The 27,813-nt window shown below is 38.8% G+C and overlaps 1 protein-coding gene across 1 annotated transcript; it reads left to right on the forward strand.

Annotated features, from left to right (window-relative positions):
• The first annotated feature begins 328 nt into the window (after positions 1-328).
• rab11fip1a (RAB11 family interacting protein 1 (class I) a) lies at positions 329-27,788 on the forward strand. The gene is made up of 5 exons (XM_062999303.1): positions 329-813; positions 15,430-15,857; positions 18,118-18,919; positions 24,608-24,719; positions 25,657-27,788. Exons 1-5 carry the CDS (start codon positions 464-466, stop codon positions 25,843-25,845), a joined length of 1,881 nt encoding a protein of 626 aa, XP_062855373.1. The 5' UTR covers positions 329-463; the 3' UTR covers positions 25,846-27,788.
• The last annotated feature ends 25 nt before the right edge of the window (positions 27,789-27,813 follow it).

Consider the following 27,813-nt stretch of genomic DNA (forward strand, 5'->3'; position numbering starts at 1 on the left):
GTAAAGATAGGCAAATATACTAAAAAAAAAAAAAACAACCAACCATTGGGCATGATGTTTTGCTTAGTATTGCATAGTATTTTAAAAATATGCTTCGGATCCACCGTAACCCTGACCAAGATGAAGTAGTTACTAAATATAAATGAATAATTGCGTTTGAATTATTTTCCCAAGCAACAGCAAAATATTTTGGCGTAGAATCGACTCCAAACTGGAGACTCGACTCTGGATTAATTTTTTGAATCAGTGAATCGACTCTTAAAGTCTCTAGCTGTATTATAGCAACCGGCGTCGTGATAGCGGTGTTAGTTTAAGACGGTCTCCAAAACAAGACCTGCCGGCTGGATTAGATGAGTTAACACAACGCAAACGGTGACAAAGAAGTTGTTTTCAACTTCAAGCCAGATTATTTGGAACGTACTATGTAATTTAGGTGTATTAGGGATTTAGAAACCTGTGGAGTATGTCTCTATCCGAGCAGAGCCAGCAGTGGTACCCGACAAGCGTACAGGTGACGGTGCTTCAGGCGCGCAACCTGCGGGTTAAGGGCAAAAATGGCACCAACGACGCGTTCGCTGTCATCCAGGTGGCCAAGGACAAGTTCTCCACATCGGTGGCGGAGAAGAGTGTTGCCCCGGTGTGGAAGGAGGAGGCCAGCTTCGACCTACCGCTCTTCCACCGGAGCAATGCTGATCGCTGCAAGCTGTACGTCATTGTAATGCACCGCGCACTGGGAGGTCTGGATAAACTACTGGGTCAGGCCGTGATCAACCTGGTGGATCTGCATGAGGACCAGGCCAGGAAAAAAACAGAGTAAGTCTCTTAGATGTCTTGTAATTTTTACAACTGGTCATAATTGGTCAGTTGGGCTTTATACAAAGTTTTATACTTTATAAAGTCATTTAACTTTTGGGTGATGATCCTCTGATTCTTTGTTAGTGATCAAGGGCCCAAAGTGTCAGCTTGTTTTTGAGTGACATTTTATTAAATAGTCATATACAAAGAAAGAACCACCAAAACAAGTTTATCATGTTTTAAAACCTGCCGGAATATGACTGACACTGTCCATTGTCAAGCAAGCTTCATATCACCAATTACTGCTGCACATGAAATAATTTATTCTTTAGTTTATTACATTTGTAACTGGCTGATGCAAATGTTTTTAAAAATTATCTTGATACACCTGTTAACTGATATTTATCAACAGCTATTGTATCTGTATCATTCTTTAAAATACAGTACAGGTCCCTGTAGGTCCAGAGTCCTTTTGCTGTGGTAACATACTTTGGTAGTAGCATTTCTAAGGGTCTGGTACTTAATTATGCTTTCTTTAAAAAATAAACCGACCGTCATTAGGTGCTATAATACTTAATTCATTTAAGTCATTTAACTTTTGGGTGATGATCCTCTGATTCTTTGTTAGTGATCAAGGGCCTCAAAGTGTTAGCTTGTTTTTGAGTGTCATTTTATTAAATGGTCCTATACAAAGAGAGAACCACCAAAAACAGGTTTATCATGTTTTAAAAGCTGTTGGAATGTGGCTGACACTTCCACAGTCAAGCAAGCTTCATATCACCAATTACTGCTGCACATGAAAAAATTTATTCTTTAGTTCATTACACTTGTAACTGGCTGATGCAAATGTTTCCAAAAAATCATCTTGATACACCTGTTAACTAATATATTATTCAATGTCTAGTGTATCCGTACCATTCTTAAAATACAATACAGGTCATTGTAGGCCCAATTTCTTAGCTCTAGTAAATCTAAAACTTTCCTTGTTTTGTATGCACTTACTAGCTTGATATTTTTCTTTAATAGGTTTATTAGCATCATCACTTCTCTTTCTCATACAGGGAGAAAAGAACACTGTGTTAAAGAATGTAACTATCTCTAAGTTAGGCTGAATTCCTTTGGCCTGACGGAGCAGAAAATATTCAGTCCCGACTGGAGGGCAGCAATAAAGACTGCATTCTTCATGTAGCATCTAAAAATTAAAGTGACAAAAACATGTGGTCTGATAATGCTGAACTTTCTAGACTGAATTCTAAGCTGAATGTGTGGTGAAATCTAACTGGGCCAGGTCAGGTAACATTATCCCTACTGGAAAAGGGTAGCGGTAGCATCTCATTGTAGGAATTAAGGGTGTTAGGTTGTGAAGTTCAGTGTTAGACTCCAATTCATCCCCTGACAGCTAATATGGCAAAAAGTATTTAGACTCCTGCCTCATGTATGACTGTGAAATATATATATAATAAAATGTCCTGGTTTTAATCCAAATTAAAAGATGATCAGGTGCAAACACACAAATTAAATGCAAACATTCATGGAACAAAATGATATAACTTACAGTGTGAGCCTGACTTAAGCCTGGTTGATATGTAGACACATTATGGTGAACCAGTAACTCTGTTAGTCATGGGGAATGATTTAATTACCACAACATCTACTTGTTTCGAAATACTAATTAAAACTGCATTTCGGTCTGTTAACATTTGTATATTCTATAACCTGTAAAGACCATTAGTATTGATTTGTGAACTTAAAATTGTATTTCAGCTTTAATAACATTTTAGTATTTTTACGTTTCTGAGGATCTGGTACATAATTATGCTTTCTTAAAAAATAAACCAACCGTCATTGGTTAGAGTAAATCATAAACCATAAACCCATTAAATTATTAAACACGTCACAGACTTTGTTACAAATATAAAAACAGCATAACATGGAAGTAATGTAAACAGTAACATGAACAGAATAACATGACGAGAGGTAAAATATACAGTGTATCACAAAAGTGAGTACACCCCTCACATTTCTGCAAATATTTCATTATATCTTTTCATGGGACAACACTATAGACATGAAACTTGGATATAACTTAGAGTAGTCAGTGTACAGCTTGTATAGCAGTGTAGATTTACTGTCTTCTGAAAATAACTCAACACACAGCCATTAATGTCTAAATAGCTGGCAACATAAGTGAGTACACCCCACAGTGAACATGTCCAAATTGTGCCCAAATGTGTCGTTGTCCCTCCCTGGTGTCATGTGTCAAGGTCCCAGGTGTAAATGAGGAGCAGGGCTGTTAAATTTGGTGTTTTGGGTACAATTCTCTCATACTGGCCACTGGATATTCAACATGGCACCTCATGGCAAAGAACTCTCTGAGGATGTGAGAAATAGAATTGTTGCTCTCCACAAAGATGGCCTGGGCTATAAGAAGATTGCTAACACCCTGAAACTGAGCTACAGCATGGTGGCCAAGGTCATACAGCGGTTTTCCAGGACAGGTTCCACTCGGAACAGGCTTCGCCAGGGTCGACCAAAGAAGTTGAGTCCACGTGTTCGGCGTCATATCCAGAGGTTGGCTTTAAAAAATAGACACATGAGTGCTGCCAGCATTGCTGCAGAGGTTGAAGACGTGGGAGGTCAGCCTGTCAGTGCTCAGACCATACGCCGCACACTGCATCAACTCGGTCTGCATGGTCGTCATCCCAGAAGGAAGCTGACGCACAAGAAAGCCCGCAAACAGTTTGCTGAAGACAAGCAGTCCAAGAACATGGATTACTGGAATGCCCTGTGGTCTGACGAGACCAAGATAAACTTGTTTGGCTCAGATGGTGTCCAGCATGTGTGGCGGCGCCCTGGTGAGAAGTACCAAGACAACTGTATCTTGCCTACAGTCAAGCATGGTGGTGGTAGCATCATGGTCTTGGGCTGCATGAGTGTTGCTGGCACTGGGGAGCTGCAGTTCATTGAGGGAAACATGAATTCCAACATGTACTGTGACATTCTGAAACATAGAGCATGATCCCCTCCCTTCGAAAACTGGGCCTCATGGCAGTTTTCCAACAGGATAATGACCCCAAACACAACCTCCAAGATGACAACTGCCTTGCTGAGGAAGCTGAAGGTAAAGGTGATGGACTAAACCCAATTGAGCACCTGTGGCGCATCCTCAAGTGGAAGGTGGAGGAGTTCAAGGTGTCTAACATCCACCAGCTCCGGGATGTCATCATGGAGGAGTGGAAGAGGATTCCAGTAGCAACCTGTGCAGCTCTGGTGAATTCCATGCCCAGGAGGGTTAAGGCAGTGCTGGATAATAATGGTGGTCACACAAAATATTGACACTTTGGGCACAATTTGGACATGTTCACTGTGGGGTGTACTCACTTATGTTGCCAGCCATTTAGACATTAATGGCTGTGTGTTGAGTTATTTTCAGAAGACAGTAAATCTACACTGCTATACAAGTTGTACACTGACTACTCTAAGTTATATCCAAGTTTTATTTCTATAGTGTTGTCCCATGAAAAGATATAATAAAATATTTGCAGAAATGTGAGGGGTGTACTCACTTTTGTGATACACTGTATATATTAAAAAAAAGAAGATAACTGGTATCTTATTATTATTTACTAGACAAATTATTTTTGACTGGTGCTCAATTGAAAACAGTACAAAGACAAAACATTTAAAGTTTGAACTAACTAACCAACGATCAGTGTCAGCCTATTGATTTAAGGTAACGGATTGATTGGAATGATTGGAATTGCATTGCGTTATGTCACAATTGTGAGGCTTTTTGGAAAAAAGAGTCGGCCACTTGACATAAAGTACAGTGAAAACTTGAAACTCAACGTCAGTTGGTTCTGAGACTGGCATTGAGTTTTAAAGGTGTTGAGTTTTAAGGTATTTTTTCCCATAAGTATATGGGAAACCTGTTAATACGTTCCATGGTCCCGTGGAACTGCATATAATGTAAAATACTGGGGTTGTTTTTGACACTTATACACTGGAAATAACACAAATATATTATAAAAAACACTGAAATACAATTGAAACCAGTTAAAAATTAATACAAAATATAATAAAACCTGCTCTTTACCTCTATTTTTAAATTGTTTTCTTATGCTTCTTAATTGCAACAACATTGTGTGTGTGTTTTGGAACTGATGTCCAATTGTTGTAGATGTGAAAGTATTACCCCCCCCCCCCCCCCCCAATACTTAAAACATAAAACAGTCTGTTCAGATGTCCAGGCTTTTCATTGTCATATATTCTGTTTTATAATGTGACTTGTTTTTTAAGTCTGATAGGTCTTGACTACAGGCAGGCCAGTCTAGCACCTGCACTCATACTATAAAACCTTACTGTTGTAATATGTGCAAAATAATGAAGCTTGGCATTGTCCTGATAAAATAAGTAATGCACTTCTCAGCACTAGTGGTGCTTTTGAACAACCCATTCCATTGGTATTAACACACCCCACACTGTGACACATTTCCACTGTGCAGTTTTCAGTCCATCTTAAATGAACTTGAGCCCAGAGGATTAAATGTCTCAGGGTAAAGACTGGTATTTTTGTCTTGGTTGTTATTCAGGGAAAATGTCACATTATAACTTCTCTGTTTAACTGTGTGGACTGCAGGGTCACACCCAGTTCAACACAATAAATGGGTTATTTTAGGAGGATAGTTTAGCTTGCAGTGTATGATTGTACATTTCTGTACATGTTGTACACAGTGTTGTACATTTTTAGATACTTTTCTAGGCTTGGTCACAATTCCTCTGTGTTATTTCTTAGCCTTGTTGACTTTATCCAGTGTCTCACACACACTGCTGTCTTTGGGTGGTTAACTTTCATGTGACAACTAGCAAAACGTGACCGATGTTTTTGTTACATTAACATTAGCCTAATGAGATTGCTTAATCATTTACCTCCAGCACCAAGGATTATTTGAGTTTCGAGATACAGAGGAAGAAAAGTCAATACAATGGCCTGCATGTTTCATGAATAAATACTGTGGCTGTGACATCATCTGTTTGCACATGAAACTGGAGGCTATGAGTGTACCAAGGTCAGAGTAAATACACACATGCTGGAAAATAATCCAGAAACACCTGGTTTTCCCTTTTTTTGTCGTTTTTACAGTTCTTAATTAATTATATCCCTAGAAAGTTAATGAATGGGCTATGGACAATTTTAAAAACATATATAAATGTATTTACTTGAATTTAAACAGAAAGCTGTTATCATTTGCTTTATGTATACACGAAAACAGTTGGAATAAAAAGAATACATATAATTTCTGAAATAATAATGACAAAATACCCCCCCCAAAAACTGGACCAATTATGGTATATTGTCTGTATTAAGTTACCCTATTATTATTAGCAAATTCTGACTGAGGTTTGGCAGTTGAGTTTACTCATGATTGATACAAATACTATGATGCCACTGGACCAGTTTTCTTTAAGTTTTTTCCTTAAGATGGAAGAAATAATAATAATAACAACTTGGTCTGCATTACACAGTCTATTCTGCTATTAAATGATGGGCAACCCTGACTGTTTCCCTTTGTTTATCTTAAAATTTAGGTTGCTTGTGTTTTGGAAAAAATAAATGAGTCATGTTTTGGCTTTATAGTATACAAACCCAGTTTATCTACAACCCCAAATCAGAAAAAGTTGGGACAGTATGGAAAATGTAAATAAAATAAAAATGCAGTGATTTCAGCTCTGCCTGCCGGCAGCCACATGAACAACGATTGGCCTGTTGTTCAGATATGGGTGGGATTAAGCCGGATAGGGTCTCTCTCTCAAAACTAATGCAATTACGACCTCTGCTGGCTGATTGATGGCGCCTCCACAGAGATGAGAAAAGAGTGCTCTCAGGGTGTGTCTCTCCATACACAGTGCTGAGCTGCACTGCACTCGTCAAAGTGTAGGTGATAAGATGCAAACGGCTGCTGCCCATGTGTCGAAGGGGGGCATGGGTTAGCTTCATTCTCCTCAATCAGAGCAGGGATCGGCATTGGTGGAGAGGAAGAATGATGCAATCGGGCAATTGGACACATTAAAAAAATAAGAAAAAGGGGAGAAAATGCATTAATAAAAATTAATAAAAAATTAAAAATGCAGTGTTCCTTACATTTACTTTGACTTTTATTTGATTGCAGACAGTTTGAACCTGAGATATTTCATGTTTTGTTGCTCAACTTCATTTCATTTGTTAATATACCTCCATTCTTGCATTTCAGGCCTGCAACACATTCTAAAAAAAGTTGGGACGGGGGCAATTTAGGGCTAGTAATGAGGTGGAAAAAACTAAATAATGATGTGATTTCAAACAGGTGATGTTAACAGGTGATTGTAATCATGGTTTGGTACAAAAGTCTTTGATGAGCAAAGATGATCAGAGGATCTCCAGTTTGTCAACAAATATGTGAGAAAACCTCAAAGAAAGATTGGAAGGGATTTGCATACTTCTCCCTCTACAGTGCATAATATCATTAAACGATTCAAGAAATCGGGAGGAATTTCAGTGCGTAAAGGCCAAGAGCACAAGCTTAGGCTGATGGCCTGTGATCTTCGATCCCTCAGACGGCACTGCATCAAGAACCGCCACTCAACAATAGCTGATATAACCACATGGGTGAGGGATTACTTTGGCAAACCCTTTGTTAAGCACTACAATACAGAGTTACGTGCACAAATGCCACTTAAAACTTTACTGTTCAAAAAAGAAGCCTTATGTTAACCATGTCCAGAAGTGGCGTCGACTTCTCTGGGCTTGGAGGCATCTAGGATGGACCATCACATTGTGGAAACGTGTATTGTGGTCAGATGAATCAGCATTCCAGGTGTTTTTTTTGGAAAGACAAAAAGGACCATCCAGACTGTTAGTGCCAGTGCCCTTGGCTAAGGTCATTTACACTTCTGTTATGGCAGCATTAATGCAGAAAAGTAAATACAAGAAACTTTGTGTTTTTTATTATTTGCATGCTGTCCCAACGTTTTCTGATTTGGGGTTGTAATATTTTGGTCTATTTGTCCTGTATTCCAAAAAAAAAGTACAAAGTACAACAGTACAAAGCCAAGATGTTCAATGTTTTAACTAAACATTTTGAATCTGAAACCTGCTACACCCTCCTAAATGTTCCAGATGCCTTAGATTCCACTCAGGAGTGTAAATAAGGTTTAATTGTCGGATCAAGACCAAAACAGTACCTGACGTTGTTAAACGACTGAATGAAAGTCAGATCCTACTTCCTCTTAACATAGGGAAGTTAGGTTTGTTAATAAAGCATGCTCAGTCTGTGCTCATGGTCTCACACTGTGCCCTTGTATGCAAACAGAGAAGTTAAGGCGTTTCCTTCTATTTGCATTGTGGTGTCATGTTTTTTTTTTGGTTTAGATGTTCCTGAGCTTCAGGTTTATTCCATGTTTGGTTGATAGAGTGGCATTATTTGTATACACATACAGTGAAATTCTATATCTGAAAAGTGCAGGGTCAGCTATTATATGGCACCTCTAGGTTTAAGGGCTTGCTCAAGGGCCCAACAGTGACTGCTCGGCAGAGCCAGCAATCTTCGCATTGATAGCCCACAGCCCTAATCACTAAGCTACCACTGCTCTGTGTTCAGCCTGGTTTTAAAAATAGCATTGGACTTGGTCAAATTGTATTGCGTGTTTAATTATCCTGACGGTTTGGGTGTAGCTGTTGGGCGTGAAATGTCAAGCTTGTAGAAAAGCTTGTTTTAAATGTCAAAATCCAGAATGTATGTTCATGTTTTTCCACTTACAGAATATCTAAGTGGATCCTAGTACTCTAGTATTAATTATGTAATTGCAAAACATCCTGTATCATTAAATGACTTGAGTTCAGTTGTGCTCAATACATAATGGCATTTTAAAAAAGCTACCTGTATTGTGGGTAAAACCTTGACGTGATGGTATCACTTTCATCAGTGACTTCATTTATTGTGCTGTACTTCAGGACTTATCACAAGTCTTATCATCTGGTTGAAGTTATCTTACTCACTGTCATGCATTATCATTAAGGTGTTGGTCATTATTACACAGTTCATAGTTCAGTTCACTCTTCCGCACGGCGTATTAAATTCTGCTTCTCTTTCATCCTGGCACTTGTTGGTGTTGGGTTACGGTCCCTTGTCTGTGTAATGTTGATATGGCAGCATCAGATGCTGACCCACTTTGCTTTCAGCATCATCCTTTCTCTCTCAGCTTGGGTTTAGAAAACATTAATTCTAAACCACATACATATCAGTGTTTTATAATTACTTTTGTTGGTTATTTTTCCCCAATAATTAGTTTTTTAATTAATTATTAGTTTTGTACAATACACCAGGAGTATTTCTACTCATCACTAACTAGCCGTATCACTGACTGGACACAACTCAAAGATGGGGTTAAAATCCACACAAATAAAATAAATAAAACTGTACTTACTCCACCAGTAAGTTTAAAACAGTATTGAAAAATCCCAACAACACTGCTGCACTCACTCTAGTACATTACATTAAATAATCACATTATTAAACATCATATTTATTAAATTGTGCTTCGCCTGTACTTTATTCAGAGTTTGTTCCTCTTACTTTAAATAGACGATGTTAAATTTACTCTCAGATGTCGGGTTTTTCTTACATTCATTGGTATTTGTTACCAAAACATTTGATTTGCATTTCTCCATTCAGTACATTTTAGCCTAGCCTGTGAGGTAAGTGGACACACCACAGCTAATTTACAAATGAATAGACGCTGGTGTTGGACCTGAAACTCTTAGCTTTAGAAAATGTGTCTTAAGCCTGTTGGTAATAAACAAAAGTTTGTCATTGTATATTTGAACACAGTTAATAAAGAACAGGATTTTAGTAACTGACATGGCAGTTTATTAGCAGTTAGCTAGCCACCTAGATGCTAATGATTTAGCCAGTTCTGTTTTTAATAAATAAATTGATGGTTGTATAATAACATTGTTAATTAAAGTTTAAACAAAATGTCTAGGCAAATTACTTTAAAAAATTTGCTTTGACATTAAAAAATTTGCTTTAACATTTTCCTAGCAAATAACTAGCTAGCTAGGTTTAAGGAATGACCGTAAAAAATGTATAGCATTGTTTTTAGACTGTTTTGGAATTTTTGAGGACCCTAAAGTATATAAAGAAATGAATTATTTCACATAAGCTGTTTTAATGGTGTAAAGGTGCAATACGCAACTTTTCTCTGTTAAAATAATGCTGTATTTACAACTCAGCTCAGCATTACTAACTGGAAATTTTGTTAATTTATTAATTCTAAGACTGAGCTGTGAGTTTAAATTCGGCACAGTGCCATTACACCCATAATTAAGGTGTTTTACCTGCCACTGTGGAGCAGATTAACAAAACTAATGTTACTAAATGTTCTTCTGTGAGCTTCATGCAATAACATTCACAGAAGTTACAAACTAAAAGTATTTAATGACAATCAGTGGTATGTGGAGTATATAGTAAAACCTCCTATACTCTGTATACTTCTTTTTACTTATTACTTAACCTTCATTTTTGTCTCTTTGTTAAGTATACTACAACTAGAAAGCTTGTAAGGGTAAAGTTACTTTCTACCTAAAAGTATACTTATATAGTATTTAGTATTAGTATTTTTTAAATGAAGTTAAGCTTTGTATTATTTTTAGATTTCTAATCCTGGCTTGCTTTAAATAGAGCTTGAGTCACTCTGTACATAGTTACATGTCAGTTGTAATTGCTAAATACATTGCCAAATATTGTATCACACCCTCATTGTGAAATCTGTGGTCACTATTCTTCACAATAATAATAAAATAGCTGGCGTGACCGGATGGACCGGTTTGTCATTCAAGAAGACATTGAGGTTTTTCTTTGTAAACATGGATCTGCTGGATTTAAATGGAGGTCACACCTACATGCAGTAACTATATAAAGACATAGTTCCTGTTCACATTTAAGACTAGGGTTTAAGAAGGCTTAAACTTCAAAACAAGATGAACACCTTTAGATGCCAAAATTCTGTTGATTAATATTTGGGTGAAATTCTTAAAAGACTTTCCAAGAACTTAAAAATAAATCAAACAAATCAAAACATAAAGTTATATTTAGTTGACCTTATTGAAGTGATGTTGGCCAGGATTACTTATGCAGCTCTGATGTTCCAAAAAAAATGAAATCAGTAAAAAAAAAGAAGCTGTATCTGCTGTGTATGTGTCTATAAAAGAGAGACAGAGACGGGCCGAGACAGAGGATACCAAGAGACAGGCAGAGAAAGCTGTAATGTCTGCTTTGTGTTTGTCTATGAAAGTGAGACAGAGATAGGCCAAAACAGAGGCCACAAAAGACATGCCTAGATCGACTCACACACCAACAATTGCCCTAAAAAAATTATCCCAGTGCTTCTGATTTAACGCACTATTTAGTGCAAATTTAGCAAAAAATCTCGTAACTGACATCTAGTGGGCATAATTGGCAGTGCCTGCAGCAGGCACATTTCTGCTATGGCGGGATGTCCGGACTATGTGGGTGGGGTCTTTAAATGTGTAAGGAGACTGATTAGAAGATAGAGAGTCGCCTGTGCAGAGTGCATAGGTGAAAAAAGGTTTCGCTAAGGGCTGCGCGAGGGTCGGTAGGAGCCATGAGGAGCAATATACCCACTTTGACTGCAATCAGGGATGCAATCAGGGATCCACCAGCAGCGGAAAACAATCTGACTACGCTACATTGGGAGAAAATGCATTAATCAAATAGAAAAAAAAAAGAATAGAGATGCAGTTGTTAATAGCATGTTTTCTAATTTTCTTATTAATAAATATTCTTAGATCTTGTATTTTATTTCAATTAAAGGTGTTGAGTTGAAAAAAAAAAAAAAAACACTTTTTGGTTAAAGTGTAAGGTATGTCTGTACTTTGGCCTCAGACTAAAGAAGCAGTGTCATATTTAGTACACACTCCATTTCCTTACATGGGGGCTTGACTGTCTTTTCTTAGTTGTAGTGGGCAGATAAGACCCTGGTAATAATGGTCTGTTTTTCTAACCTCCCCAGACAGACCTGGGACCAGAAGGCAGAAATGCCAACTCTCATTTCCTGGTGCCTTTTTCAAAGAAATTTTGGTTCTTGGGTCTCAGTTTCTCCTGTTGGATTAGGGATTACAGAACTAACCTGTTTTGAAGTTCTGAAGTCGAACAATCAACATTTGTTTAAAATTAGTGTAGTTTTGTAATGCACCTGAAGTAGATTAGAGAGAGCAGAAGTTTGTATTGCAGTTTTTATTAGTGTATGTGATGCTAAATAAGAATTTATTAAATAAGAATTTATTAATTGTGGGGGGAAATATGTGTTTGTTTCCTGTAAAGGAGATATATATTTCTCACAAACTAAGAACTATGTCCGGTATGTCCACACTTTTGCGTGAGACTGTATCTGATATCACTTAGGGAGGATCAGTGCTGTCTGTGGGTGAATGTACGCTTCATTAAATCATGATTTAGATCTTTGGCCTTCACTCCCAGAAAAGGAGGAGGAACAGATCCTCAGGGGACCAGTGTGGTTTGTTTCCACTGACTACAATGTGTCATGCACTGATGCTTTTATGACTGTGGAACATAACACTCATCTGACCTTCACTGCTCTGTTTAGCTCTCCCTGCTGGCACTGTGAAAATGTTGCTTGAAGTGTTAAGGGGCGGGGGGGGGGGGTTTGGGGGGGGGGGGGGGGTTTCTTTAGCTAAAATTGTTGTTCCCTCAAAAATAAACTAGAAAGATCTTGCAGATGAACAGATCTGCTGTGTTACTTTGGTTGTTATTGGTACTTATTCATATGAGTACCAGTAAAATTTGAGGATACTCTCTACCAGTTTAGAAACAGTAGCGGTGTACCAGTGTAAAACAGAGATGCCAAAAAGTACAATCCATTTTTTTATCAACCATTTTACCAAACTAAATTGCTTTTCTATATTAGCAGAGCAGATTTTGTCATGTCTGAACTTTTTCCAGTTAATCTTAGAGGAAACTGTGTTATCTAAATCTAAACAATGAAGTCTCTGTTAAAACTGAGTTTTAAATTCTTTTGCTTTCTGGGTTATCTCAGAAACAGATATTGTTCACAAAGACTGTTTACACATATTGATTTCTCTGTGGCAGTATCAAAACCAAACTTTAATTCTTTGTATTGAGAATATATAATTATTTAAGAAGACTATTCTCTGCATTAGGAAAATAAATACTTTCGAACAGGCCAGTAGGGTAACACTAGGGTAACTATTATTAGAGGGCTGATTCTGTAGATTGTAGGTCAGTGTGAGACATATTTCAACTAGTCTTCATATACATACTTGTTAGTGACTGATTTAGCGTAGCCAATCCGCTGCTGGGGACCCGACGGAGTCAAGTAGAATGTATATTCTCCTGACGCACACTCTCTCCGACATGTGCGCCGTCCACCAGTCCCTTCTTATTCACCCATAATTCGATGGATTTGCGAGAGCCACGCCCCAATCTCTGTGCTCCTCCACTTTCTGTACAGGCGCCCTGGGCAATCAAGGTCCTCACACAGCGTTAATAACCCCACCCCTTAGTCTGGTCTTTCCCACCCAGCAGACTGGATGCCAATTGTGCCTGCTAGAGGGTGCCCAGCCGACCGGTAGCAGAGCTGAGATTCAAATCCGGGAACTCAGAATCTCTGGGCTGGTGTGCTAGTGGATTATCCCGCTGCGCCATCTGTGCGCCTCATTTTCTGATTTTTTATTATTTTAATAATGTAATTCATTAATTTTGAAACTTATTCTCCTGCGACTAAATGATTACTGTCTAAAATAGACATAAAAAATACACACAACAATTTAGGAGCATAGAATAATTAATAATATTATTAATATTAATTATTATACAATTATATACAATCTATATAGATTATTTTTATTTTCTAAAATTGTTTTTAAGTTTGTTTCTCAATCAGCCAGGCTCAAAATATTGAACATTAGAAAAAAAAAAACATTAAAAAAGTACTTTTAAAACTGCCAAGACCTACATGTACAAAAAACTTATTTGTATAGGCATAAAATGTCACTGCTCTGTTTTAAATTCCACTTTTCTGTACCTTATCAAAACATCAACAGTTTTAAAAATGTCCTGTGGGTTTAAAAAGAGGCCCTGGGTTCATTTACATCTGTGCTTCAGAGGTAGGAAAAAAACTACACCCTCTGGAAACGTCACTCTCGGTGAAGTGGGAGCCAGTTTTCTGTAACCTGATACTGCTCCATCCCTCCCTGTGTGTCTAGATAATTCAGACTGTGTGTTCGAGCCACCATGCGGTTTGTCAGCGTCTCTGTCACTTCTCAGCATCACCCCCTGATTAAAGTGCAGCATCATCATCCTCACATCTGTGTGGGGGTGGATAAAGGCTTTCTGTTCTGTTTGGGATCAGCTTTGCACATCACTCTTATCTGCTCAGTGTGCTGAATACAGACCAATTCCTACACAGTGGGCAGAAAGCAAGTGCTGATAAAGCCGGAACTTATAATTTTCTTTCATCTAATTAGTCAGTGGACTTTTAGGGTATGAGATTTGTTAGATTTGCCTGCTACATCTTTTCTGTACAACCCATGTGCTGTATCAGAGTTTTATTTCAACCAATGTCTTCCAGAGAAGAACATTGCTGCAATTAATTATAAAAATAACATTTATTTCTTTATGTAGACATTAGAAATTGCAATCAGAATTAAAATAGGGTGTAAATATTCCTTCCGTTATCAGTTTGTGTTTCTCTTTGGTTTATTATTACTGTTTTATTTTTTTATTATTGTTTTAATTTTTTATTGTTTTTATAATTGTTTTATTATTATTGTTTTTTTTTTTTATTGTTTTTTTTTTTGTTATTGTTTTTATTTTTTTATAATTGTTTTATTATTATTGTTTTTTTTTTATTATTGTTTTATTTTTCATTATTATTGTTTTTTTTTTTATTTTTTATTATTATTTTATTTTGTATTTTTTTATTTTTGTTTTATTTTAATCATTATTGTTTTCTTTTTTTATTATTATTGTTTTATTTGTTATTATTCTATTGTTATTTTTTTTATTTTTTTTATATTTTATTATTATTGATTTATTGCAATGCACTTCACGCTATATAACCAAAGGTACGTTGACACCAATTCTAATCAGGTATACGTGTTTCAGCCACACCAATTTCTAAACGATGTGTAGAAAATAATAATTTGTTTTGTGTGCAAATTGAGGTCCAGTGACTCAGAGCTATGTCTCAACTCCAGTTAACCACATTGGAATGAATTGGAATAACGACCTTCTTGTCCAAGATCATTGTTTCATCTTACAAATACTTTTTGACTAAAAAGGCTCAAATTCTCACAGACACAGGTTGTCCTAAAAGCTTATGGTCAGGTGTCCACATACTTTTGGTCTTATAGTGTACACACCTTCTCTCAGACAAAAGTAATAGACTTGTTTACTCAGATGTTATATAAGTTAAATAATGTTTAGAAAAGTAAACCATGTAAAAATAAATAGGTTTTTAGTTGCTGTTCCTGTGAAATTAAATGTCAGTTGTTGGTATTTAAATTTAATCCGACCCCTTTTTTTTTATTTTCAGTTGGTACAAGCTGGTGGATAAGGGTGGTAAAACTGATAAGGACCGAGGCGAGGTTCTCCTGGACATCCAGTTCACGAGAAACAGCATGACAGCCAGCATGTTCGACCTCTCCCTGCAGGACAAGCCTCGTTCTCGCCTCTCCAAAATCAAAGACAAAGTCCGGGGCAAGAAAAAGGACGTCGACTCGGCTTCTGCCGTCGTACCAGCCTCGGTTAACCAGGTCCTGACAGACAGCGAAGGGGAAGAAGATGATAACCCGGGCTCTCTGAGAAACAAGAAGTCCTCAAAGTTCAAGTCTCTGTTTGGATCGAAGACTAATCTGAACAAGGGAATATCCCAGTCCATGAACACGCTGGGGACGCTGCCGGAGAAGAACAGCACGCTGAGCAGCAGCCGAACCTCAGGCCTTAACGAAGAGTCTGCTGAAGGTAAAAGCCAAACCTTTACTTTGCTGTACAGATTAATACAAAATAACACCGTCCACTGACCACATTCTCCTGTGTTTCTGCACCACTCGTGGTGTAAGAGTTGCTTTTTCAGAAGCAAGGAGGCAAATTCCCATTTAGGCTTCCCTCCCTCAGACACGATCAGTTAAGTGACTGACCTAGCCAATGGCACCGCTGAGACTCAAACTGGGGTCTCACTCCCCCCAGACATGGCTGATCATGTCTGTATGTAGATGCCCAAATGGCCGATAGCACCGGTGGGGATTTAAATCCTGAATCCCAGAGTTAATGGGCTACCGTGATTTACCGTTGCGCCACCCAAACACAAGTTAGAATCATGTTATTAATTTTATGTTATTTATGATGGGTGTGGCTAAATAATTAGGAGGTCATATACAGGGGTTGGACAAAATAACTGAAACACCTGTCATTTTAGTGTGGGAGGTTTCATGGCTAAATTGGACCAGTCTGGTGGCCAATCTTCATTAATTGCACATTGCACCAGTAAGAGCAGAGTGTGAAGGTTCAATTAGCAGGGTAAGAGCACAGTTTTGCTCAAAATATTGCAATGCACACAACATTATGGGTGACATACCAGAGTTCAAAAGAGGACAAATTGTTGGTGCACGTCTTGCTGGCGCATCTGTGACCAAGACAGCAAGTCTTTGTGATGTATCAAGAACCACGGTATCCAGAGTAATGTCAGCATACCACCAAGAAGGACAAACCACATCCAACAGGATTAACTGTGGACGCAAGAGGAAGCTGTCTGAAAGGGATGTTCGGGTGCTAACCCGGATTGTATCCAAAAAACATAAAACCACGGCTGCCCAAATCACGGCAGAATTAAATGTGCACCTCAACTCTCCTGTTTCCACCAGAACTGTCCGTCGTGAGCTCCACAGGGTCGATATACACGGCCGGGCTGCTATAGCCAAACCTTTGGTCACTCGTGCCGATGCCAAACGTCGGTTTCAATGGTGCAAGGAGCGCAAATCTTGGGCTGTGGACAATGTGAAACATGTATTGTTCTCTGATGAGTCCACCTTTACTGTTTTCCCCACATCCGGGAGAGTTACGGTGTGGAGAAGCCCCAAAGAAGCGTACCACCCAGACTGTTGCATGCCCAGAGTGAAGCATGGGGGTGGATCAGTGATGGTTTGGGCTGCCATATCATGGCATTCCCTTGGCCCAATACTTGTGCTAGATGAGCGCGTCACTGCCAAGGTCTACCGAACCATTCTGGAGGACCATGTGCATCCAATGGCGGTGCCGTGTATCAGGATGACAATGCACCAATACACACAGCAAGACTGGTGAAAGATTGGTTTGATGAACATGAAAGTGAAGTTGAACATCTCCCATGGCCTGCACAGTCACCAGATCTAAATATTATTGAGCCACTTTGGGGTGTTTTGGAGAAGCGAGTCAGGAAACGTTTTCCTCCACCAGCATCACGTAGTGACCTGGCCACTATCCTGCAAGAAGAATGGCTTAAAATCCCTCTGACCACTGTGCAGGACTTGTATATGTCATTTCCAAGACGAATTGACGCTGTATTGGCCGCAAAAGGAGGCCCTACACCATACTAATAAATTATTGTGGTCTAAAACCAGGTGTTTCAGTTATTTTGTCCAACCCCTGTAGGTCTTGGCAGGACTTCTTGGTGTTTACAAGCCATCTGTACGTCATATTATAGGCACGTCCTCCAGGGCTTCAGATAATTAAAAAACAAACATGATTGACTCCTGTGCTGTGAAGGTTATGGGGTCAAAAATAAAAATATATATTTAGGTGCCCAGGTGGTGCAGTGCCTGCAGCAGACAAAATTGGCTGGTAGTTTCCTGGGTGGGTAAAAAAAGATTGGACTAATTATTTGACACTGTATAAGGACCCTGGTTAGTAGGCCAAGGCACCTGTACAGAAGTGGAGGAACGTGGAGATCAGTGTGTGACTCTCCAAGCGTGAGACTGGCCTCACTGAAGTGCGGGTTAATAAAAAGGGGTCGGTGTGTCAGGCAAATATATTCTCCTCGGACATGATCGGGGTCCCCAGCAGCAGCAACAGTGGCAGACTAATTGGTGATGCTAAATTAGGAGAAAAAAGGATATATATGTTTATGTTTGAATGTTATTGTATCTACTCAGTTTAATCAATGTTTTTTTTTTTTTTTGTAAAAGTGCCATATTTTAAATTTTTCAGATTTTAAAAAGATTCATTTACACATATTTTTCTCTCTTAGGCAAAAGCAAGTTCAAATTTCTGGGCCACAAGCGTAACGGTAGCACCGACAGTAAAGTGTCCCTGGGTCCATTCTCTCTGCTGAATCGCAACAAACAGAGCACGCCCGACCCAAACAATGTGTGTATCAACGGCAATCATGTTTACTCCAAGGAGCAAGATCCCAATTCCGGTTCCTCCCTAAGTCTTAATGACTCTGCTAAGGGTTCCGTAGAAGACCTGAGAAACAACCATGGACGCAATGCATCAACCAGCTCCGTCGACTCTTTCATGGGCTTCGGTATTCCCAGTTACAAACCTGAACCGGTGGAGAGATCTTTACGTCCTCAAGAGGACGTCAGAAGGCAGGAGCTTCAGGACGACCAGGAAAGAAAGAAGCAACAAGAGCAAGAAGAAAGACCAAGAAAGCTGGAGGACGAGGAGAAAAAAATAAAGGAGGAACTGCAGAGGAAGTTCCACGAGGAAGAGCAGCTAAGAAAGAAGCGTGAAGAAGAAGCAAGAAAAGCAGAAGAACTAAAACGACAGGAGGAGTCCCGAGTCACTGAAAGACTCACCAATCTTTTCGGCTTTGGAAAGAAGAAAGACGAGCCAAGTCCTCCAGCTGTGGAGAGTCCCAAACATCTGGATATACCTGCCTCCTCAAACCCCTTTGAGGAAATTTCTCTCAGCCCGGAAAACACCAATCTGTCACTGAATGAGAGCCCAGACGAGCCATGGAAAGAAAAGGGAACCAGCTTTACCCCAACACCGCCCATCAGCAGCTTTCCTGCACGTACAGCCAAGGTTTCTGCAGTCAAACCCAGGTGAGTTCAAAGCTGTCGAACTGTACTTAAATAAACCCCTGAATCGAACCCTGACAGAACACATAACTATATCAGCAAACCGCCGTTTTTAATCATATTACAGTTAAGGTCAAAGGTTTACATACAATGGTAAGGACACACACACCAGATGTATTTGTTATGTTCTTCTTTTGACTATTCATGTGATTCCTTTTTTCTGGTTGTCTTCACTATTTTACCAAACTATTTACCAGTCTTGCAAACCAGTTCTAGCAATTGCTAAATTTGCTACGTGTAAAATGTGTACCTAAATAAACGTAGGCATTTGTCAACATTGTAACCAACCAGCCACAGATGAATGTTTTTCCATGACTATGAAACCGTGTCCTCAGGATCAAGATTCCTCTTTAGCTTATTGTACAGGAGGAAACAGACATTTTGGGAAAGCTTTAGCTGCACACTGGTGTTAAGAACAAGCTGAAGGAATGTTGTCCTTATCTAGCCTGGGCCCTGCCTACTTGGCCAGATTGGTAGAAACACTCTGCTCTGATTGGTTAGTGTGTTAGCTGAGGTGCTTTGGTATGGAGAAGAACAGGTTATAGATGGGTAACGTGACTCAGACACAAACTGTGACTACCAGACAAGGTGTGATTGAGATTTGCTCACATTGTGCTTGTTTTGTCTAAGCTTAACACTTTCCACATGGAGTGTTGGTGAGTAAACTGGTGTTTTTAAGTGAACTAAGGTTGTTTTTGGTTTTAATGGAACGGTTTTATAGGTATTACTTGATGCATGTTTGTTTTCCAACAACAACTATTTTATATTGTGGTGTTGTTAGGTTGGAATTTTGAGTTTTTACTTATGCTATTATGTTATTAATGCATTTATTTTGTTAATGTTCCTCGTCAAATGTATATGATACAGTAATCATTACTGAATACTTTTAACAGAATGTATAACAGTGAAAGACGGTTTTAAGACATTACTGTAGTTCTGCAGTTACGCAGTTCTGCATAAATCTCAACCATAGATCCAAATCTGGTATTGGGTTTTTCCATCACTAGTATATGTCCATATCTCCATTGTGTACTGTACATTACAGTTCCAAAACATTAAAACCACCGCCAATTAGGTACAATGCCTAATTCATAACAATTGTGCTTATCACAGTCAGAGATGTATTAAATATTAGGCTGATAATAGTACATGTGTTGAATGTAGTCAATATGATTAGACTTAAAAACCTGAGTGACTTATATAAGGGCCAAAAAGTTATGGCCATACGGCTTGGAGTGCTCACAGTCAATTGTGGACAGTGGTTCAAGGAGGAAAAAAAACACAAACCAGCGACAGGTTGTTGGGCGCCCAGGACTCGCTGATGCTAGAGAACAACAGAAGAGCTACCGTGGCTGAAACTGCAGAAGATTTTAATACTGCTGATAAGATGATGCATCAAACCTTTTTGTTTATGGAGCAGAGTAGTAGCAAGACAGTCAAAGTGTCCATTCTAACTTCTGTCCACTGTCAAAAGCACCTACAGTGGGCTTGCAGGAATCAGAACTGGACATCAGAAAACTGGAAGAAGGTCGACTGGTCTGACTAATCCAGTTTTCTCCTGCTGTTTAATGTCCTTGTTCCAGATACCACAGAACATCTTTAGATGTCTTGGTCAGTCAGAGCTGGTTTGACCACGTTAGGCGGGTGGTTTTAATGCATTGGGTGATCGTTACGTGTATACACCTGTAGGTAGAGATGCCAGGATGTGCTGCATTTAGCAAACCTAGAGGTTCATATATAGCTAAATACTCTACATAACCAGATGTTTGAAAGTGTTTTGAGTGTAAAGGAAAATGTCTGTATTAGTGTGGACAGGATGTTAGGAAGCGCAGGAACACTCACATGTAGTAAATGGTATGATCTATTAATTATTTTATTGTGCTTATTGGTTAAATTTTTAAAACAGCACAGTTAGGATATAATTTGTTTAGGAGACTAAGACTTTATTTCTTGTTTGTGTTCTTGCTCCTTGGCAGATTGACTCCTGTTTCGGAGTCTGAAACCAATAATCCCAGTCTCCCTGACTCCCCTGTCCACTCAGACATCCACAACACTGTGTTTGCTTCCGCTTCCTCCCCAATACCATCTTCCCCTAGCAAGACTTCAGATATGTTTTCTAACCTCCACTCTTCCATGGCACCTCCTAAACCCCAAATAACCTTTTCACACGACGGCACGGAAAACCTCTCAGATGATGAGGGGACTACCAGCCTACAAGTGCATTCACCAACCTCTGAGCAAAAGCCATCTATTCCTCTTCCTGATTATGATGCTCTCTTTCCCAAGAAAAGGCATGGGGTAAAAAGTGATGCTCGGTGGGAACATATCATAGCAGAAGTGAACCAGAAAAAGAGGGATGGCAAATTTCGCCTTAACGAAGAAGGAAGTGCAGATGACTCAGTTGAATCCACCCCGAATAAACCTGCAGTTTTAAAGGAAAGTGTTTCATCAAGCCTTGACCAGGATCAAACAGCAAATCAGGAGGCATCTTTTGCCTCATCCTGGAGAAGGGAGCCTATACAACCTCAAGTCCCAACCAAACCAGTAATATTAAGAGCATTAGAGCGATCATTTGAGGTTGGTTCTGAGTCAGGGAATATTCCAGAACCATCACATGCTGTAGATACTCCTCATGACAGCAATTACTCAGCATTGAAATCTAATCTAATACCTCAAGCGAGTGAAAAGAGAGTCTTAAAGCCCAGTCAGGACAACACTCTTAATCAATCCAAAGAACACTTGGACAGAAATTTGGCCAGTGTTCCTACACAGAGGGAGCGGAGTCATCAACAATCTCAAATAAGTGAAAAGAATATTTTGGACTTTGCTTCTGACACAGTTAGCCAAACCCTTGATGAGAAGAAAGAAAAGCCAATACCAGCAGCCAGAAGTATGAAAAATATTTTATCATCTTCACCAGTGGATGGAAATTCTAATGATGAAGCTGTAGAGTTACCAACGGTCCAACCCAGGCTAATAAAAAAAGAATCAGTTAAACAGGATCAACCAATCACATTAAATTCCACCAGTGCTGCTCCAGTCGAGAAACAAAATGATTTTACTAAAACAAAGAGCTTTTGGGAGAAAGCAGACTTCGAGGAAACAAAGCCTTCAACTTTAAATAACTCCAAAACCATTACAGTTGCTAAAGAGCCAATCGCAGATGTGAATAAATCACCAGAGAAAAATCTGATTACAAATGATAAACTGTTCTCTCAAGATCCTTGGGCAACGGTCTCTCAGGATCCTTCTGCTCTAGTCGAGAAGCAAATTGAGGATTTTGCAAAAACAAAGAGCTTGTGGGAGGATAAAGACTTTGATGAAATAAAGCCTTCGACTTCAAATATTACCAAAACAGTTACAGTTGCTAAAGAGCCAGTTGCAGATGTGAATAAATCACCAGAGGAGAAAAAACTGATTAAAGATGACCCCTTCCCAAATGATAAACTATTTGCTCAAGATTCTTGGGCAACAGGCTCTCAAGATCCTTTTGCTCTTGTCAAGAAGCAAATTGAGGATTTTGCAAAAACAAAAAGCTTGTGGGAGGATAAAGACTTTAAGGAAACAAAGCCTTCATCTTTGAATACTACCAAAACAGTTACAGTTGCTAAAGAGCCAGTTGCAGATGTGAATAATTCTCTCAAGACAAAACAGATTGAAGATGACCCCTTTCCAAATGATATGCTATTGTCTCGAGATTCTTGGGCAACAGGCTCTCAAGATCCTTCTGCTCAAGTCAAGAAGCAAATTGAGGATTTTGCAAAAACAAAGAGCTTGTGGGAGAAAGCAGACTTCGAGGAAACAAAGCCTTCAACTTTAAATAACACCAAAACAATTACAGTTGCTAAAGAGCCAGTTGCAGATGTGAATAAATCACCAGAGAAAAAACGGATTGAAGATGACCCCTTCCCAAATGATAAACTATTTTCTCAAGATTCTTGGTCAATAGGCTCTCAAGATCCTTCTGCTCTTATCAAGAAGCAAATTGAGGATTTTACAAAAACAAAAAGCTTGTGGGAGGATAAAGACTTTAAGGACACAAAGCCTTCATCTTCAAATATTACCAAAGCAATTACAGTTGCTAAAGAGCCAGTTGCAGATGTGAATGATTCTCTCAAGACAAAACGGATTGAAGATGACCCCTTTCCAAATGATATACTATTTTCTCAAGATTCTTGGTCAATAGGCTCTCAAGATCCTTCTGCTCTGGTCAAGAAGCAAATTGAGGATTTAACAAAAACAAAGAGCTTGTGGGAGAAAGCAGACTTCGAGGAAACAAAGCCTTCATCTTTGAATACTACCAAAACAATTACAGTTGCTAAAGAGCCAGTTGCAGATGTGAATAATTCTACTAAGAAAAAAATGATTGAAAATGACCCCTTCCCAAATGATAAACTATTGTCTCAGGATCCGTGGGCTGTGGGATCTAAAGATCCTTGGACAACTGGCTCTCATGATCCATGGGCAACTACCTCTTTACCACAGCAAAACTTGTTTCAGGATGACCTGTTTAGTCCCGGCCCAACGAAAGCAAAGATGCCTGAAGATCAGAAATTAACCACAGTTGACTTTGATAAGGCATTTGGATCAACTGCATCTAAGAATGGAACAGACATATTCCCTCCACTAAAAGGAGACAAAAGTCAATCATTTGAATATAAAGCATCCAAAGATGAAACTAAAACAAACCCACAAACCCAGAACTCTGGGATAAGTTCCTCATCCCAGAAAGTATACTCACAAAGAAGAAAGCTAGCACCTCAGCTTCCTAATAATTTGAGCAAACTAGACGATGATGTTGAATTAACTGTTACAAGTGTTGGTGGTGCATTATCAGAGCCGTCTGAGAGCGTCTCTGGAGGCAGAAGCATGCTCTATGCCAGAGTACCACCCTCTGAGACTCAGTCAACAACCTCACAAAGTAGCAGAGAAAATGGGGTATTGAGTGCACGCAGGTGAGAACCTACAAACCCCCGCTTCCCCAATGCCACTCTGCCATTAAAAGGCAACTTCGACTAACTCTGGGACCTCACTTGGCTTTCTTGTTTCTGCATTGCAGCTCTCCTTATCCGTTTCCTGTCCTTTGGATAGTCGGCTTTAGGTTCACTGCTGGCTCAGAGGAATTTGTTCATAACAAAGCAACACTCACCTAATCTTTTTTAGACTTAAGTAGTTTTCTGGGACATACATTTAGCCTGGTCTTGGATCGCTATTTGCTCCAGGGCTAGGCTTTTTGTATTCATGATACTGGCTGTAACCTTTGCTATTGCTCTATATAGATTAGCTGGTAATCAAAATCATGTTGGGTTATCTAGAACTCAAATTTTAATGGGTCTTTTAATAGACAACCACCTATGCATTCCTGGATCCTGTGTTAACATAATAATTATGATTTTAACAGGCATGGTGTGTTTGAATCTGGGGTGCTTTTGGTGTTCTTATTAATAGTTTTATAATTGTTACTTTACTGGTGGAAGAACTAACTAATTTCTTGTATTTTTGTGTCTTCCTTGTATGTGTATATTTTAGCTCTGGTAAAATTGTTAGTTCCAATTCATGCTGAAATGTTTAAAGGTTTAACTTGTACGGCTTTCATATATTCATCTGCAAAATGTTTTTCAACAAGAACTATGTTTCTCTGTTTCTCCACAGACCACACCCAGTGAAACCTTTGAGTCTCATTGACAGCCTGTCCCCCGGTGGCATTTACATGGGAAACGATTTCAAGACTCCAACAATCAGAGAAGTGGCAGAGAAATCAAAGGTGTGTCCATTAGTCAAACAAGTTTTGCAAGTGTTCATTGGAAAATGTATCAAGAATTGCAATTGTTTTTTATTGTTTTCTTTTTTTAGAATTTATAGTGTAGTATACACGATCAGCCATAACATTAAAACCACCTCCTGGTTTCTACACTCACTGTCCATTTCACTTACCATATAGGAGCACTTTGTAGTTCTACAATTACTGACTGTAGTGCATCTGTTTCTCTACATACATTTTTAGCTTGCTTTCACCCTGTTCTTCAATGGTCAGGACCCCCACAGGACCACCACAGAACGGGTATTATTTAGGTGGTGGATCATTCTCAGCACTGCAGTGACACTGACATGGTGGTGGTGTGTTAGTGTGTGTTGTGCTGGTATGAGTGGATTTTAAATACCGTGTCCACTCACTGTCCACTCAATTAGACACTCCTACCTAGTTGGTTCATCTTGTAGATGTAAAGTCAGAGACGATCGCTCATCTATTGCTGCTGTTTGAGTTGGTCATCTTCTAGACCTTCGTAAGTGGTCACAGGACACTGTCCATGGGGTGCTGTTGGCTGGATAATTTTGGTTGGTGGACTATTCTCAGTCCAGCAGTGACAGTGAGGTGTTTAAAAACTCCATCAGTGCTGCTGTGTCTTATCCACTCATACCAGCACAACACACACTAACACACCACCACCATGTCAGTGTCACTGCAGTGCTGAGAATGATCCACCACCCAAATAATACCTACTCTGTAGTGGTCCTGTAGGAGTCCTGACCATTGAAGAACAGCATGAAAGGGGGCTAACAAAGCATGCAGAGAAACAGAAGGACTACAGTCAGTAATTGTATAACTACAAAGTGCTTCTATATGGTAAGTGGACTGAGAGATTTTTTTTTTTTTTATCCTCACCATGCTACAATCTGTCCTTCTATTTTGTTACCTCCAGGCTGTTGACAGTGGTCCCTACACCCAGCTTACTCAGGACGAGCTGATCACACTGGTAGTGAAGCAGCAAGTTGAGCTATCCAAGAAAGATGAAAAAATCGGTGAGCTGGAAGAATACATCGATAATCTGCTGGTGCGTGTCATGGAAGAAAAACCCAACATTCTGTCAACCCTTATCTTCAAGTGTTAGGGTGGGCGGCAAGTTCTTTAATTATGATTTTATATGGTGGAGGGTGAATATCTGCCCATGTCTTTGACAAATAATGAGCTTCTGAGGAACCATACATTCCAGAAAGATTTTCTTCCATCTGTTGTTGGCACACCTACCTTTGCATCAATTCTACCCCATTGAATGCATAACCAGGTTGCCTTTCAGATTCTTTAGGTTGAGCTCCTGTTTAATCAGACAGATAAAGGTAAAATTATTTGATTAAGACAGGGCATCCAGGGCAGCCTATAGATATATTTTGCTCTGGTTTTGTTACTCATAGAAAAATATCTGCTGTATTTTTAAACTTAAGCACTTTTTGACTTGATTGAATGGTGACAAATGAAGGATTTTTGCTGGAATTGTCTTAACCTCAGATTTAATGTTATAATAATTGCTTCTTCAATGGCTGACAGATGGACTTTTAGAATGAGTTAATTGAAACATTTTTTCTGGTCAGCTGATGATACTTCTCCAAAATAGTGTTTTTGGAGACCATTGGACCCGGCTTCGAATTTTAGACCATGTCAGATTTTAGTCTGTCATATTAGAGGAGAATGTAGCAATAAAATGTCTTTGTTTGTCCTATATGTCCTTATGCTTCTGAGATAAAACTGGTTGTGCTTAGCAAGTGTTGTTACATATTAGTTTTACATGGCTGTTTATGAAATCCTGTACCATAAGACTAAGACCATAAAGCCTTGGTCAATTTCATATGACCTCACGAGGTTTAATTGCAGTTTTTGTCCAATAATAGTGTTAGTTGTCTCTTTTTCCCTGACGGGGTCTTCCTGGTACTTTCAGTTGTCTGCGTACCAGAATACCACAATTGTGTATAGAGGTTATATGACCAGTTGGTCAAAATCGTTCTTTCATTTCCAGCCCTGGGAGTGGATTGCTTTTATACAGGGTACAAACCTAATGTGAACCACTAACATCTGTTTTTAGATGGAGAGTTTTAGAAAACATCCAGGGTTCCAAGTCTTTTAAATTTGTCCAAACATACAAAACTCTCAGTCCAAACGGAAATTGGTTGTTGCAGTAGTTTTGCTCTAAAATCAGTCCTGACCGTTGAAGCAGACCCGCTTAATTAAGACCTGCTGATATAACTGGGTCCAGAAGTTTCTGTTTTCAGCTGAAAGTGAATTCTCTTTTTGTTCATTGCTGGATTTTGATGCTTATTTTAATACTTATAGATCTTGGCTGTGGATTATTATGTCTTTTAAAACAGAAAGCAGTTATATACCATTTATTTCAGACCTAAAAGTAATACACTATGGAGCTGTTCACTTCCATACTTAAAACACTGTAATCGTTATTATGTATTGGTCCTGGCTGCTGTCTTCTCTGTTTTAAGATGTATGTTTTAGGCATGATTTTTCTATGTTGTTAAATATATTTATTTGACTAGCTAACTATTAAGAAAACCTTGAATCTTCCAAAATGATTACAGGGATGTTAAATTTGCCTAGAAGCGTTTCATTCTGTTAAGCAGGTTTTTTGACATTCCACCAGTTTGAGATGCTGGTAAACACACAAACCGGTAATAATGTAAGAGTTTGCCTTACAGTGTACCAACACTACTATTACTGCAGCTCCAATTCCATATACTGGTACTACTTACTACAAGTGACAACTGGATATATGTTTATCACTGTGAGTAAATTTCAGACAAGCTGTAGTAATGCTTGAGCAATTCAGGATTGAGGGGCTTTAAGATCAAATGCAATAAGACTATCATTTACTCTGTATAGTTGTGCCTTCTCTGTTCTTTTATACCTTATTTCTACAACCTAATGATCAAATATATTTTGAATAAAGTATGCATATGTACGTATATGTTTAATAAATATTTTTTCGCTGTATTGCTTTTAAAGCTAAATGTTCTTTCTGCTGTATAAAAGTGAATAAACTATTTAATATAATTTATGTGTGGTATTGTTATTGCTA

The sequence above is a fragment of the Trichomycterus rosablanca genome, chromosome 7 (assembly GCF_030014385.1).
Source record: "Trichomycterus rosablanca isolate fTriRos1 chromosome 7, fTriRos1.hap1, whole genome shotgun sequence".
Taxonomy (NCBI): domain Eukaryota; kingdom Metazoa; phylum Chordata; class Actinopteri; order Siluriformes; family Trichomycteridae; genus Trichomycterus; species Trichomycterus rosablanca.

Coding starts and splice junctions, on each gene's coding strand:
- rab11fip1a (XM_062999303.1), top strand. CDS start 464: ATGTCTCTATCCGAGCAGAGCCAGCAGTGGTACCCGACAAGCGTACAG. Junction 814..15,429: donor CAGGCCAGGAAAAAAACAGA/GTAAGTCTCTTA, acceptor TTTTATTTTCAG/TTGGTACAAGCTGGTGGATA. Junction 24,720..25,656: donor AAGTGGCAGAGAAATCAAAG/GTGTGTCCATTA, acceptor TGTTACCTCCAG/GCTGTTGACAGTGGTCCCTA.